The 17451-nt window shown below is 37.3% G+C and overlaps 1 protein-coding gene across 2 annotated transcripts in view; it reads right to left on the bottom strand.

The window, feature by feature from the left end:
• REC114 (REC114 meiotic recombination protein) overlaps window positions 1–17451 on the bottom strand; it is a 108869-nt gene that overhangs the window by 80447 nt on the left and 10971 nt on the right. For both annotated transcript variants that reach the window (XM_021694037.1, XM_021694038.1), the window contains exon 2: window positions 7639–7728. In XM_021694037.1, the coding sequence (XP_021549712.1) occupies window positions 7639–7728 (90 nt within the window). The remainder of the gene's footprint in view (window positions 1–7638; window positions 7729–17451) is intronic.

Below are 17451 nucleotides of genomic sequence, written 5' to 3'. Positions count from 1 at the left end.
TAGGAGGTGACAATCAGAGAAATATGAAGTTTAAGAGAAATTATGTTTAAATAGCTGCCAGGTCCAAGGAAAAAGCCCAAAGCCTTGTTGACCTGTTTGGATTTCTACAAAAACAGATCACAGAGGGAACTGTTACTGGGCCCTAGCCATCAGTTTCTCTGAAATAAATGACTTTTTTAGGGGTTTGTGCAGCGTCCACAAAGATTTGATAGTACAAATATAGCACATTTTAATCCATGCCAACAACTGGATTCTCTTACTAAAACGGAAGTGGCTAAAACTTTCCATAGCTGTCATGTCCCTACCTTTTATGGGAAAAATTCTAAAAATATATCACAACCCAGATTTGCATGAGGGGGGAGGGTGTGTAAATGTAATACCAATATAAAATTGCAATTAAAATGTGGTATAATTCCAAATGAGTTTGCTCTTCTATATGTTGGTTCTTGTGGAACCCAGAAAATACTATGAATAAATTGTATGAACTGACAAAAACTGTTCTTTAATTTAGGGGGTACATTTTTTAATGCATTATTATTTTTAATCACTTTTAATCACATGTACATTATTTTAAAAATCAAATACTCCTGCAATAAAGGTAGATTCAATAAGATCTTTAAAAAATGTATTACATCAACAGGACTAAAACAAAAAAAAAAAAGGAAATTCATCTCAATAGATACAGAAAAAGCATTCAACAAAATTCAACTCTTATTCATGATTAAAATTCTCAGCAAACTAGAACAGAAGGGAACTTCCTCAGTCTTGTAAAGGGTATCTACAAAAACCTCAGTGCTAACATTATACTTATTGGTGAACAGACTGCTTTTTCCTAAGATCAGGATCAGGCAAGGATATCAACTCTCACCATTTCTATTCAACATTGTAAAGGATGTCCTAGTGAGTGTCATCTGGGGGAAAAGAAGGAAGGGAGGCAGGGGAGAGAAGACAGATGGAAAAGAATGTAAAACTGTATTCATAGACAACAGATCATCTATATGGAATATTCTATAAAAACTATAGAACTAATGAGTGTAGCAATATCACAGAATACAAGGTCAATGTGAAAAGAAAGTCAGTTGTGTTTCTACACACTAGCAACAAACTATTAGACATTGAGATTTATAAAATTCTATTTACAATAACGTAAGAACTATGAAGTATTTGTGGATAAATTTAGTTAAATATGTGCAAGATCTATCGTGAAAACTTCAAAACACTGCTGAGGAAAAGTATGTAAGCAAATGGAATGATGGATATAAATAATTATAACATGTTCACAGGTCAGAAGACTCAACATTAAGATGTCAATTTCCCCCCAAATGATTCACAGATTCAAAGTAATCACAGTCAAAACCCCAGCAGAGTTTTTTTGGGGTAGGAAAGCTGATTCTAAAATTTATATGGAAATGCAAATAACCTAAAACAGCCAGAGCAACTTTGAAGAAGAACAGATTTGGAGGAATTATACTACCTGCTTCAAAAATTACAACAAAGCTGAAGTAATCAAGACAGTCTCTTCCTGGAGTAAGGACAGACATATAGGTCAATAAGAACAGAAAAGAGAGTCCAGAAATACACCCACACATATATACCAAATTGATTTTCATAAAGGTACAAAGGTAATTCCATGAGAAAAGGCTAGCCTTTTCAACAAATGGTGCTGGAACATTCTATCTGCAAAAAAATTACCCCAGACCCTTAACTCTTACCACACATTAAAAATTAACTCAATGGTTCCAGAAGTAGATTCCCTAAGATCCATGATCATATTTCATAATATAGTAATTTTTCTCAATATCACATTGCCTTAATTGAGGGGAAGAAGGGGCTCTATACAAAATAGTATTAGTATTATTAAATAATACTAAAAATTCATAATGGACCATAGGCCTAAATGTAAGAGTTAAAACTTCAAAATTTCCAGAAGAAAACAGAAAAAATATTATTGCAATCTTGGAGTTGACAAAAATTTCTAAAACAGCATAAAAAAGCATGAACCATAAAGAAAAAAAGGGACTTCATCAAAATTTTAGGCTTCTGCTCTTCAAAAGACTGATAAGAAACCAAAAGATAAGCCACAGACTGAGAGATATAGTTGCAAAACATATTTCTGATAAAAGAGTTGTAATTAGAAGAACTTTTATAATTCAAATATAAAAAGACAACTCCAATTAAAAATGATTAAAAGATATAAACAGGCGCTACACTAGTAAGACATAAAAACAGCAAATACAGGAAAACACAAGAATATGTCATTTTATCGCACTTTGTGCAATCCTTAGCTTTTGTGCTTCTCATATACTGTGCCTTTACAAATAGATTTGTGGCAAGCCTGTGCAAAGCAAATCTATTGGTGCCATTTTTTCAACAGCATTTGCTCACTTCATGCCTTTTGTCACATTTTGGTAATTCTCACATATTTCAAATTATTTCATTATTACTGAATTTGTTAGGGTGATCTGTGATCAGTCATCTTTGATATTACTACTGTAATTGTTTGGGGGAGTCATGAGCCACACCCATCTAAGACAGCAAACTAATAAATGTTGTGTGTGGTCTGACTGCTCTGCTGACCAGCCGTTCCCCCAACTCTCTCCCTCTCCTTGGGCCTCCCTATTCCCTGAGATACAACAATATTGAAATTAGGCCAAGTATGAAATGGCCACAATGAAATGGCCTCTAGGGGCACCTGGGTGGCTCCATCGGTTAAGCCTCTGCCTTCAGCTCAGGTTACGATCCCAGGGTCCTGGGACTGAGACCCACATAGGGCTCCTTGCTCAGTGGGGAGCCTGCTTCTTCCCCTGCCATGCTCCTCCCCCTGCTTGTGTGTGCACGCTCTCTCTGACAAATAAATAAATAAAATCTTAAAAAAAAAAAAAAGAAAGAAATGGCCTCTAAGTGTTCACATGAAAGAAAGAGTTACATGTCTCTCACTTTGAATCAAAAGCTAGAATTGATTAAGTTTAGTGAGGAAGGCATGTTGAAAGCGGGGATAGGCTGAAAGCTAGGCCTCTTGCACCAAACAAGTCAGCCAGGTTGTGAATGCAAAGGAAAAGTTCTTGAAAGAAATTAACAGTGCTACTCTTACTCCAGTGAACACATGAATGATTCAAAAGCAAAACAGTCTTCTTGCTGATATGGAGAAAGTTTTAGCAGCCTGGATAGAAGATCAAACCAGACACAACATTCCCTTAAGCCAAAGCCTAATCCAGAGCAAGGCCCTAACTCTCTTTAATTCTGTGAAGGCTGAGAGAGGTGAGGAAGCCGCAGAAGAAAAGTCTGAAGCCAGCACAGGTTGGTTCAGGAGGCGTAAGGGAAGAAGCCGTCTCCATGACATAAAAGTGCAAGGTGAAGCAGCAAGTTATAACAGATAATAATGAAGCAGATAATAATGAAGGTGGCTACACTAAACAACAGATTTTCAATGTAGATAAAACAGCCTTCTATTAGGAGAAGATGCCATGTCAGACTTTCATAGCTAAAGAGGAGAAGTCAATGCCTGGCCTCAAAGCTTCAAAGGACAGGCTGGCTCTCCTATTAGGGGCTAATGCAGCTGGTGACTTGAAGTTGAAGTCAATGCTCATTTAGCATTCCAAAAATCCTAGGGCCCTTCAGAATTATGGTAAAGCTACTTTGCCTGGTTCTATAAATGGAACAACAAAGTCTGGATGACAGTGCATCTTTTTACAACATGGTTTACTGAATATTTTAAACCCACTGTTGAGACCAATTACTCAGAAAAAAAATACTTCTTTTAGAATATTACTGCTCATTGACAATGCACCTGGTCACTTAAGAGCTCTGATGGATAAGTACAATGAGATGAATGTTGTCTTCATGCCTGCCAGCACAACAGCCATTCTGCAGCCCATAGATCAAGGAATCATTTTGAGTTTCAAGTCTTGTTTAAGAAAATACACTTCATAAAGCCATAGCTGCCTTAGACAGAGATTCCTCTGATAGATCTGAGCAAAGTAAATTGAAAGTCTTCTAGAAAGGATTCACCATTCTAGATGCCATTAAGAACATTTCTGATTCATGGTCAAAATACCAACATTAATAGGAGTTTGGAAAAAGTGGTCCAACCCTCATGGAGGACTTTGAGGGGTTCCAGACTTGATTGAAGGAAGTAACTGCAAGATGTGGTAGAAATAGCAAGAGAACTAGAAGTGGAGCCTGAAGATGGGACTGAATTGCAGCAATCTCACGATAAAACTTTGACAGATAAGGATTTGCTTCTTATGGGTGAGCAAAGAAGGTGGTTTCTTGAGATGGAAACTGCTCCTGGTGAAGATGCTGTGCAGACTGTTGAAATGATAACAAGGGATTTAGAATATGACATAAGCTTAGTTGACAGAGCAGCAGCAGGGTTTGAGAAGATCGGCTCCAATTCTGAAAGGAGTCCTACTGTGGAGAAAATGCTATCAAACGGCATCACATGCTGCAGAGAAGTTGTTGGTAAAAGGAAGAGTCCATCAATGCAACGGAAGTTCACTGCTGTCTTATTTTAAGAAATTGCCACAGCCACCCCAAGCTTCAGCAATTACCACCCAGATCTGTCAGTAGCCAGCATCACTGAGGCAAGACCCACCACCCGCAAAAAGAATATGACTCACTGAAAACTCAGATGGTGGTTAGCATTTTTTAGCCATAGAATATTTCTTTTTTTTTTTTAAGATTTTATTTATTTATTTGACAGAGAGAGAGAGACAGCAAGAGAGGGAACACAAGCAGAGGGAGTAGGAGAAGGAGAAGCAGGCTTCCTGCCGAGCAGGGAGCCCGACGTGGGGCTCGATCCCAGAACCCTGGGATCATGACCTGAGCCGAAGGCAGATGCTTAACCGACTGAGCCACCCCGGCGCCCCAGCCATAGGGTATTTCTTAATTAAGGTATGTTAATTAATGAATGTTGTCTTCTGTTTTTTTTAAACATAACGCTATGGCACACTTGATAGACTACAGTGTAGTGTAAACCTAACATATATACACTGGGAACCAAAACATGCATTCGATTCACCACGTTGTGATACTCATTTTATTATATGGTTTAGTAATTAACCTGCAGTATCTCCAAGGTATCTGTCAACACACAAAAAGTTGTTCAATGTCACTAGTCACTATGGGAATGCAAATTAAAACTACCATGAGATGCCCCTAGACACCCATTAGAATAGTTAAACTTAAGAAGACTGACAAAACCAAGTGTTGGTAAGGACATGAAACAACTGAACCCTCCATACACTGTTTGTGGGAATGCCACTTTGAAAACCAGCTGTGTGGTTTCTTATAAACACAGATGTACCATATAACCCAGTGACAGTTCCTCTCTTGGGAATTTATCAAAGAAAAATGAAAACATACGTTCATACGAAGGCCTGTATACAAATGGTTATTATGCCAGCATCATTCACAGTAACCAAAAAAATGGAAATAACCCAAATGTCTATCAAAAGGTGAATGGATAAGCTAATGTGGTTTACATAGACAAGTAAATACTATTCAGTAATGAAAAGGAATGAGTAATATGGATGAATTCAAAAGCATTATGCTAAGTGGAAAAGCCAAACACAAAAGACTACATATTATAGGATTTTATTCGTATGAAATTTTAGAAAAGGAAAACAATGGCAAGAGAAAGCAGATCCGAGGGTAGGCAGGAGGGACTGACTACAAAGGGGTTCAAGGAAACTTCTGGGGTTAATTGGAATGTTCTACATCATCATCGTAGAGATGGTTACATGACTATATTCATTTATCAAAACACATCAGGGGCACCTGGGTAGCTCAGCTGGTTAAGCGTCCAACTCTTGATTCTGGCTCAGGTCATGACCTCAGGATTGTGAGACTGAGCCCTGCATCAGACTCCATGTTGGTCGTGGAGCCTGCTTAAGATTCTCTCTCTCCCTGTGCCCCTCCCCCTCCCTGCTTGAGGGCATGTGTGCACTCTCTCTCTCAAAACCAAGAACACATCAAATTGAACACTGAAAATTAATGATTTTATGTAAATTATACCTCAATAAAACCGAGTTTTAAAAAGCATTTAATAAAGATTTTTAAAAAGTATCATCCAGGGGGCGCCTTGCTGGCTCAGTCAGTACAGCACAGGACTCTTGATTTCCGGGTCATGAGTTTAAGCCTCATATTGGGTGTGGACCCTACTTAGAATTTTTTTACAAATGTATTATCCAATATATAAGGTATATATGTACATGCAACACGCAACAAACTGCAGAGTTACCATTGTATTTCTCAGTAGTGGGTCTTTGGAATTTGATAAATTTAGTTTTGTAACTGCATTGCAAAAATCATTTCACATATGATACAAAGAAACCTCTATCAGTTTGTAACAACATTTACCATTAGTACAAACACATGGAGCAGACAAAACACAGGGTGGCCCCCTATGTCTAAGGAAGCCAAATTGCCTTAATGTCATCATTCAGCAAAGACTCACAATATTAACAGAGGAGAACTAGCTGTGGCCTAGGCATCCCCCCAGGCCACCATCTGGAATATTCTTCATTTGACGCTGAAGAAGACATCTTATCTTCTGCAACTAATACAAGCCCTAACAGTGGCAAATAAAGCAAAAATGATACAACCATTGCTGTAGTTTTAAAAATCACAAGGAACACAAAGAGGACCTTGCAAGTCACTCCACATTCAAGGATAAGGCTATAATCCATATAAGTGGAGAAATGAATCATCGCAATGTACAACTATGGGATGCTGCCATCCTAATAGAATGTGTAAGGGATTCACCAAAAATTCGTATCTTTTAAATATATTTGGCGTATTTGTTCATGATGTTTTTCCCCACCAGAATGATGACATTCCGCAATGATAAGGATTTATGTCTTTGCTGTTTACTGCTACATCCCTAGCATCTAGAACAATGCCTAGCACATAGTAATTGCTCAATAAATATCTGTTAAGTGAATAAATTATGCCTATGTTGAATTTATTATGTCTATATAGATATTATTCACAGGTAAATGATGTAATACTCTTCCCTCCCATTTCTTTCTTTTATAATTCTTTGACTGGAAGTCGTCTTGTTTTTTCATTTTGTTTCTAAATACCAAATTCAAACCTAAACTTTCAAGCAAAATGACTGTTATTTTCTCCTTTATTTACTTCTTCATTTTAAAAATTTCCTACAATATGTGTGTGTACATGTTCATAATAAAGAACAAATGCACCTTTATAAAATTAGTTTTATAGAGGGCTATGTAAGTTAATAGCATGCTTCAAGTTTTCTTTTAGGTACTTCCTCAAATCTGTCCCTCTGCTTATGTTCTTTACCCTCTCTGAAAAACCCTCCACACATTTCTCTATAAATTTAGCCTGTCTCAACCCAATTTCCCCCAGTTAAGAATCCTTTATAATACTGGTTAATCTCAATCCTTTGATCCACTTTGACTCCCAAAACAGAACCATAAACCCCTTTCAGCCAGGCAATATTCAGTATATTTTTGTATTTCCCACTGCTACAGAACATTTGATCAATGCTTAATTTGTTGAACCTGATGAATTTCTGCGACCCTGAAGAAGCTTGAGGGTACAAAAATTAACGTAAAGCTACAAAGATAAAGAAATACATTTGCATATTAAACTATAGGCATAAAAACCTACCAGCAGTGTCTGTCCTTGGGAAATGAAGAAATGACCTGATATAACGATGGTGAGGACAAGATATCCAGATTCTTCACTAGAGTCAAAAACCTTGAAAAAGAAGAAAGAGAAATGTGGATAAGACAATACATTTCTGTAATACTAGTAAATGTATAATATCTTCTCACACTGATCTTCCTGCTCAGAATGTTCCCTTTCCTTCCATTTAATCTGTAATCATTCACTTAGTATATTATTAAAACAAATATCCTGAAATGAAAAGAATACTAGTTTAAAAATAAAGAGATGTGGGCCCTGAGCTAACCATTTTTCAGTAACATTTTAATAAGTCATTAATTATCTTTGAGCCTCAGTTTCCTTTCTGTAAAATGGGGATAATGGCTTACATGGTTGCTGTGAGACTTCAGAGTCCTAGTTTCTTTAGTCATATAAATCCATTTTTACAACATCTCAAAGCCTGATGCTTTCCTTTGGATGAGCTTTAATTTGTCAATGTCACTCTTAAAATATGGTGCCCCAAACTGACCATAATGTGCTGGATGTGGTCTATCTCCCATTACTTGTAGTATAGCCTACAATCACATTAACCTTTGAGGGGCTAGTCTCATTTGAAGAATGATCTGGTATCAGTAAAACCTCCTGAAACTTCATCACTTATGTTGGTAAATCATACTTTCACATTCTTTATCTGGACCTAAATGTAAGACCTTGCATTTATTCTCATTATATTTTATCTTGTTAGATTTGGCCTATAGTTTCAGAGGGGAGTGGAGGCAATGAAATCAAAATATCAAAGAGCACATGATTGATAGATATAGAAGAGTAGGATCTGGGTCTTAAGTGACCACCCTGTATATATAGGTGGCTTTAATATACTGAAATGTAAACATCCTTGTATAAACAATAAAATGAAATTAAAGCTCAAAAGCTCAAAACAATGAATACATACCTAACTCAAGTATATCTTTTTTTTTTTTTTATTTGAGGGACAGAATGAGAGAGGGAGAGAGAGAGCATGAGAGAGGGGAGGGTCAGAGGGAGAAGCAGACTCCCCGCTGAGTGGGGAGCCCAATGTGGGGCTCGATCCCAGGACTCCAGGATCATGACCTGAGCTGAAGGCAGTTGCTCAACCAACTGAGCCACCCAGGCGCCCCTCAAGTATATCTTTATAAGGTCACTACATTCATTTGATAAATGATGTTTTCATAGTTTCATATGTGGGGTTTACAGCTTTAATGCTATATTTAAACTTAAGATTTCCTACTGAGTTTTCTCTAATTCACTTTAAATTCCAACCTTAAAAAAAAACAAAAAACAAATGGTATTTTAGGTGTCAAGAAAGGTATGCTAAACTCTGCACTTCAGTGGTTATTACTCCACCTCTTTTCCAGCATTAGGAACTCAGTTATTTGTATGCTATTCTTCCTGCCACAGTTTAAAGGGATTATCTTGAATGCTTCATGACCACTTAAAATCACAAGGATAGCTAGGAGTCAAACACAGCTTTCAAAACTAGAGCCTGGTCAACAAATTCTTTGAGAGGCAATATGTTAACATGACAGTTTATTTTTTTTAGGAATGTACTATATATCCCAAAAATATCCCAAAAAGTATCCAACACTTAAATGTACAATTCAATGAACGATGATAAAACAAACGCATAATAATCACCACCCAGGTGAAGTAAGAGAAAACCCTGCCAGCCTTCCAGAAGGTACCCTAGTGCTATCTCCCAGTCACTACTTGCTCTCTCCTCCCCCTAAGGTAGCCTGACTTCTAACACCATAGTTTAGCTTTATTCGTATGAATGGAATCATATAGAAAGAATTATTTTCTGTCTGGCTTCATCAGTGTTGTTGCACATACCTAAGTTCATTGGTTTTCAGTACTATAGAATACCGTTCTACGACGACACCACAATTTACTATTTCATTCTTTTGTTGATGAATAATGTTGTCCAGTTTAGGTCGACCACAAATAATGTTGTTATGAACATTTTTATATATGTCTTTTGTTGGCTAGAAACACTCATTATGAAGACACCAATTCTTTCCAAATTATTTTATAATTTTTTTCAAGTGGTAACTAATGACTTCCATGAGAATCCCAGCAGACTTCTCCTCTGCTCTCCAAAGTCTCCAAACTGCTACATCTAATTGCCCACTCATGATTTCCACTTAAAGGCCCAATAGTCATTTCAAAATTAACAGCCCCTAGGGGCGCCTGGGTGGCTCAGTTGGTTAAGCGACTGCCTTCGGCTCAGGTCATGATCCTGGAGTCCCGGGATCGAGTCCCGCATCGGGCTCCCTGCTCGGCGAGGAGCCTGCTTCTCTCTCTGACCCTCCCCCCTCTCATGTACTCTCTCTCATTCTCGCTCTCTCAAATAAATAAATAAAATCTTTAAAAAAAAAAAAAAAAAATTAACAGCCCCTAACTTGAAGTCCAAACGTTCCCATTCATTCATTTAATCCTTCACTATTTACAAAGTCTCGAGCAAGTGACATCTGTTGCCTATCACTAGGAGTAGAAATCCAAACATTTCTGCCCACTGCATCTTGGTACTGGAGTCACTGTGGAAAACACAACACAGTCAAGCACTGAATGAACAGCACTTTACTCACATAGGGAAGAAAGAGAGTAAGATTGGAATCAGTAGTGGTTAGTTGCCCCTGCATGGGAGAGAGCAGGTCCCTCTTGGCAGCCACACAGAGCAGTTGGCCTGTGCTCCCCACTCTTGTGCTGCAGCAGAAGGACCCCATTCCCTCCCCCAATGGGACAGACACAGCAGTGGGGCTGGCCAGGTGCCGTATGATACATAAGCAGAACAAAGGAGCACAGGCTCTGAGGACTCTATCTCTACGTAAAGGAAGTGTTCTGGGCTTCAGGCCCATTCTTACGGTTGTGGCCAAAAGGGGCTGAAAGACTGCATGAACAAGCCTGCCTTTCCCAATACAAAGCACCCACCATATGCCAGGCTGTTGTAGGCATTTGACTCCCACAGTTTCCACATCAGAGAACATACTTCTGTCTTTCCATTTCCTTAGGCCAGCTGTGGAATCATTGAACCCTCTCCTTCCCTCATACCCATATCCAATCCATTAGCACATCCTTCATGTCTACCTTCAAAATACTCAGAATCTAACCATTTCTCACAGGTATGATCTAAGTTATCATCTCTGCTTGGATTATCATGATAACCTCCTCACTGGCTTTCCCTTTGTGTTCTTGCTCCCCTCCCCACACAGTTTATTCTCAATATAGTAGCTAGAGTGATCTTTTTTTTTTTTTTTAAGATTTTATTTATTTATTTGACAGAGAGAGAGATAGCGAGAGCAGGAACACAAGCGGGGGGAGCGAGGGAGGGGAGAAGCAGGCTCCCCGCCAAGCAGGGAGCCCGATGTGGGGCTCGATCCCAGGACTCTGGGATCATGACCCAAGCTGAAGGCAGACGCCTAACGACTGAGGCACCCAGGCGCTCCTAGAGTGATCTTTTAAACCTAAATTAGATCATATCATTTCCAGCTCAAAGCCCAGCATCTCATTCAGAAACTCATGCAAAGCACTCCACAACTCAGCCTCCATTGCCCCTCTGCTCTCATTACCCCCTTGTGTACTCTGCTCCATCCACATGGCCTCCTTGCTGCTCCTTGAACCCACGAGGCAAATTCATGACAAACCTCAGGGCTTTTATTAATCCTGTTTTATCTGAAACTCTCTTCTCTTAGATTCACATGACTCACTCCTTCATTTTCTTCAGGTCTTTGCTTAAATGTCATCTTTTCAGGTAACACCTTCCTGACCATCCTACTAAAACCTGCCACCAATCCCTCTGATTACCCAAACCAGATTGCTCCTATTCCTTTTTCCAGGTTTGCTTTCCTCCATAGTTCTTTCCACTTTTGTTACTTTATATTTACTTGTTATCTGTTTACCTATCTTCTTTAAAAGGTAATTGATAAATGGAATTATAAACAATACTCACTTACTCTGAAAGGCAGAATAAGAATAAATAGGGAACAAAGAACAGATGGGACAAATACAAAACAAATAGTAAAATTATAGACTTTATGCCCAACGCTATCAATGATTGCATTAAGTGTAAATGGCTTAAATACCCCCAATAAAAGGCAATCTGACAATAGAACAAAAAGATAAGGTGCAACTGACTATATGCTGCCTATAAGAAATGCATTTTAAATATAAAAATATGAACAGGTTAAAAACAAAAGACTGGGAAAAATATATACCATGCGAATACTAGTCAAAAAAATGTTGTAGTATCTATATGAACATTAGGCAAGAGTATCAAAAGGTATAAAGAAGGTCATTTCATAGTGATAAAGGGGTAGGTTAATCAAGAGACATAATTATCCTAAACATTTCTGTCCCCAAAGATAGAGCTTAAAAATACATGAAGCAATAATTGATAGAACTGTAGGAGGAAATAGACAAATCCACAATTATAGTCAGAGATGTCAATACCCCTCTCTCAATAATTGATAGAGCAAGTACATGGAAAATCAGTAAATGTACAGATTTGAACAACAGTATCAACCAACATAACCTCATTGACATTTATAGAACACTTCACCCAATACCAGCAAAATACACATTCTTCTCAAGTATATACAGAGCATTTACCAAGATAGACAAAATTCTGAGACATAAAACAAGTCTTAGTAAATGTTTAAGTATGTTCTCTTAAAATTAAAATTAAATTAGAAATCAGTAACAGACAGATCTCTGAAAAAAAATCCCCAAGTATTTTGAAATGAAGTAATACACTTCTAAATAACCCATGGGTAAATAAGAAATTAAAAGAGAAATTAGGAAGTATTCTGAACTGAATATAATCCACCATGTTAATATTCTAAAAAAGAAAACCATATAATCACCTCAATAATGAGAAAATATAGAAAAAGCATTTGACAAAAACCAACATCCATTGCTGATTTATAAACTCAGCAAACCAGGAATAGAAGGAACTTCCTCGAGCTGATGAAGGGCATCTATAAAAAACCTATGGTTAGCAGGAAAGACTGAAAGCTTTCTCTCTAAGATAAAGAACAAGACAACAATGTTAGCTCTCACCACTCCTATCAACATTATCCTGGAGGTTCTAACCATTGTAATCAGGCAAGAAAAAGAAATAAAAGAAAGAAAGAAGTAAAACCATCTTAATTCAGACAACATGATCATTTATGTAGAAAATCCAACTGATTTTCCTAGAATAAATGAATTTTAGAAAGGTTGGAGGATACAAGAGCAATAAATGAAAACTAAATTTATACAAACTAGTAAAGAATGATTAGAATTTGAAATTTTAAAAATATCAAAATTTATAACAGCATCAAAAATATGAAAGACTTAGGGATAAATATGACAAAAAAGTGAAAGATCTGCACACTGATAATTGACAGAAATTTAAGGTCACATAAATATATGGAGAGAGATATTTTGTCCATGGATAGGAACACTTAGTATTGGTAAGATGCTGAGGTAGGCAGAATAATGGTCCCTCACAGATTTCCATGTCCTAAACCCTGGAACCTGTGGATGTATCTTACGTGGCAAAGGGGACTTTGCAGAGGTAATTCAGGTTAAGGATCTTGAGATGGGAGAGTATCCTGGATTATCCAGGTGAGCCCAATATAATCACAAGGGTTCTTACAAGGGAAAGAGGGAGGCAGAAGAACCAGAGAAGGAAATGTGACTGCTCTGAAGACAGAAGGCAGTAGTACAAGGCAAGGAATTCAGGCAGCCTCTAGAGGCTGAACAGGCAACAAACATTCTCCCCCAGAGACTCCGGAAGGAATGCAGCCCTGCTGACACCTTGATTTTAGCCCTATTAAGACCTCTTTCAGGCTTCTGACTGCCAGAACTATAAGCTACTAAGTTTGAGTTGTCTTAAGCCACTAAGTTTGTGGCAATTGGTTACAGCAGCAATAATCAAAATTCTAAATTCTCTTGTACAGATTAAAGACACCACATATCAAGCATTTCAGTCAGTTAACATTAACCAAGTACCCACTTATATAGTGTTTTTTCTTATAAATATTTGGGAAAGGAAAAAAACATAGAAAGGAATATCCCTGACCTTGAGCTGCATTCATTCATTTGTTCATTCAACAAATATTTATTGAGCACCTACTAGATGCCAAGCATTTTTTTTTAGATGGAATACATAATTGAACAAAATATTAGCTGCCCTCATGGAGCTAATGGGGGATAGGATGTAGGGCAAGAGTATAGAATACAGTAAACAAATATAACTAGTGGCACTCTAAGGGTGGGATGTTGAGAGCAGTCAACCCTGGTTCAGGCAATAAGGGAATGCTTTGTTGAGAATTTATATTCAATAGTTAAACAGACTAACAAGCAATCTGATTTTTACTACCACCATATGCCCACAATTCTAACCAATGTCACTGATAAACTACCTCTCCCTGAAAAAGTCTTTTGTTGATCTTAATTCTAAACAACTGCTACAGTTACTGGTAAGTTTGAATAAAACATTGTAAGCTTCAAATTATCAGATTTTTATTATTTATTCTTTAATAAACTTTTTTTAAACATTCATTTGGGAAATTCCCAATTATAACATTGGCCCACATATATGTATACTTAACCACATACATTTGTTTCAAGAATAGCCCACAAAGATTTGACATACTTCAAGTTTGCTTAATGTAAAGTTCTTGTCTCCAACCCTTTCTTAGGATGCAGTTCACTCCAAGCCTGCGGTACTACATTCTTCTGCATTTAAACTAGATTCAAAATAAACCATGATAGCATAGGGATTGTAAAGACAAACAGATTTGAGTTACTCCAATGCTGTCATTTTATAGGACTTGTTGGTATTTATATTTGTGTTTAAAATTTTATTTTATTTTATTATTTTTTTTTTTTCTTTATTTGACAGAGAGAGACACAGCGAGAGAGGCAACACAAGCTGAGGGAGTGGGAGAGGGAGAAGCAGGCTTCCCGCGGAGCGGGGAGCCCGATGCAGGACTCGATGCGGGGCTCGATCCCAGGACCCTGGGATCACGACCTGAGCCGAAGGCAGACGCTTAATGACTGAGCCACCCAGGTGCCCCTATTTGTGTTTAAAATTTTAAACAATGAAACAAGAGCACAAGCAACAAGATGGAATGTTTTTAAGTGCAAATTTTAGTTCACACTCAAAATATTTTACTGAACTTGAACAGTACCTTTAACATTATTTTAAAATTATTGTTTCAAACTAAAGAACAAAAAAGAGAATAAAACAGTAATTTTATCATTAGTTGCCTAAATTGTACCATTGGCAATTCAGGTTTTTTAATCACTTGTTAGTTTGTGGGTAATTAATTACATAAAATATCAGCCTCTAAGCAAAGAATCAAAGTTCAGAAGTTAACTAGATGTAAAAACAATTGGCTAAAGAGTTGTGCTTTTCTCCTGCCTTATACTATAGTGTGTATTTCCCTTTTATTATTTATTTTACTGCTATGAATTATAATAGTGAAGCTAAATAAAGGAGTTTACTATCTACATAATAAATGAATAGTTTCATTTGTGGAAATTTTGTGAAAATAATGTCATCATTTAGGGGAGTAGAGTGTTAAAAAGTTATCTATTCTGGGTGTCAAATGCTCTAGGCACATCATTTAACATAATAATAAGTAAGTAAGTAATAAGTAAACATAATAAATAAATAAATAATCTAGTATGTAGGAAAGTACGGAAGGTAGGGAAACAAAGCAGGGTAAGGGGAGCAGGAGTGTGAAGACAGGGCATGAAAATTATAATATAAACGGGGTGGTCTGGGTAGGCATACTGAGAAGGTGAGGCTTGAGCAAAGACTTGAAGGCATTAGAGGGTTAACCAGATATCTGGGAATTCAATACTTACTATTTTTCAGGTATTTGTTGCAATCCTTCATCTAAAAGATTTTTATAGTGTGCTCATACACTCTGAAAATGTCTAATTAGAGACTTCCAAGGAGGTTAGGGAAAACGGTAGTTTGCATCCCTGCAGTCCTCCCTTCCCAAATCCAAACCAAATACCAATTACCTCTCCTTGAGCAGTTGCTAAACATCAGCATCCAAATGGGCCAGAAGGATGGGCTGAGGTCTTAGGATCCAGATAAAAAGAGGTGGCATAATTTCTCCACCCCCAAGAGAAAGGAGGCCCTCCTCTGAGCAAAGAGCCCTAGGACAAAGATAGGAATGTCCCAGTTCTTGGGAAAGAACCTCACTAGCAGAAACTGGTAGACCCCCAAGAAAAAGAGCAATACCAGCCTGTGTATTCTGAAATTCCTACTGGTCTCCCAGCCTCTAAGAAGTCACAATGGAGATGGGCAACTTACTTAGCTGAGTCCTTCCTACTCCTTTACAGAAGGCCCAGAAGGCTGAGACTCATGTACCTCCCAACATTTACCACTTAACAAGAGCACAAGGACTCTTGGACTTGAGCCACAAGGGTAAAAAGAAGCGTAAGTTAGACAGAGGAAAATAACAATATACCCAGTAGGCTAAAGTAATGAAGAACAAACAGAAAACCCAGAATAGGTGGCTCCTAGTGGAACAAAACCGTCCAAGGAGATGCACAACAGCCTGAACAAACAAACAAATATATACACACATACATAATTATAATATATATAATTAAGAACACTTAAGCAGAGTCTTAGAGCTAAATATATGCCTTATAAATATAAAAACTAAGAAAAAACTCAATAGCTTAATTGAAGAACTAGATGGACATTGTTGAAACCAAATTAATGGTCTGAAAAAGCAAATGGAAATATTTAGAAACACAGAGCAAAACTACAAAGAGGAAGAACTCATGTGTGTAAGATAAGATAAATGTGGAGCAAAGATTCAGATTCAGAACAAATGTTAATGATAACAGCTAAAGTGGAGAGGGAGAAAGAGACTGAGGAAAGGCAATAATTCAACAAACAGGAACTATCCCATGATTGCAGAAAGGCATGAAACAGAAGACACGGGGGTTCAAGTTCCAGGCATTGATGGTCGGGGGGTGGAAGGAAATCAACATACTAGACACATCCTGAAAAAATTCTGAATTGAAAGGATAGACGAAGACCTTAAAAGTTTCCAGCCTTAAAAATAAAAAAGTCACTCTCTAGCACTAGGGGATTCTAAAAAAAAATTTTAAGTGGTAAATGAAGGCAAAGAATTAAGCATATATCCTACCTCTCCTACACAAACCAATCACCACATAAACTCTAGCCTATATGAAGAACTTTTTCTTTACGTCTATAAAGAATATGAAGTATTTTTCTATTCCAAATAATAAATGAAGAAAAAATGATAAAATTAGGATATCACCTTTTGCAACTCCTAATTAACGGCTCTAGGCTCTATAACTGCAACATCACGAAGATAAATAAACAGGTACCACATACTTCCAACAGAAAGAAAACCAAACCCCCTTTAAGTACTCTTGCCGAAAAAACAAAAACAAAAAAACCCAACCTGAACTTGATCACACTTCTAGCTTCAACTATCAATTCACAAGAAATACAGAGACCAAAGGATCATATTAACTGCACCACAGAGATGCAGTCAGCAAAATCCACAGTCAGAAACTCTGTAGAACCTGTTTTCTGTTTTTGTTTTTCAACAAATTGCAAGGAAGGGAGAGAGGTGGGTCAGGGAAACATAACAAAGAAAACGTAAAAATTAAAAGATATACCAATCACAATGGATGGTCCTGCTGACAGAGAATTATGACATTTAAGAAACTATTAGAATATTTGATAATATTAAGGAACTTTTTAGGGCAAAAATGGTATTATGATTTTTT

Source organism: Neomonachus schauinslandi, chromosome 9 (genome assembly GCF_002201575.2).
Source record: "Neomonachus schauinslandi chromosome 9, ASM220157v2, whole genome shotgun sequence".
Taxonomy (NCBI): domain Eukaryota; kingdom Metazoa; phylum Chordata; class Mammalia; order Carnivora; family Phocidae; genus Neomonachus; species Neomonachus schauinslandi.
Note: the sequence above shows the minus strand (reverse complement) of the source record. Positions and strands in the feature narration are given on the sequence as shown.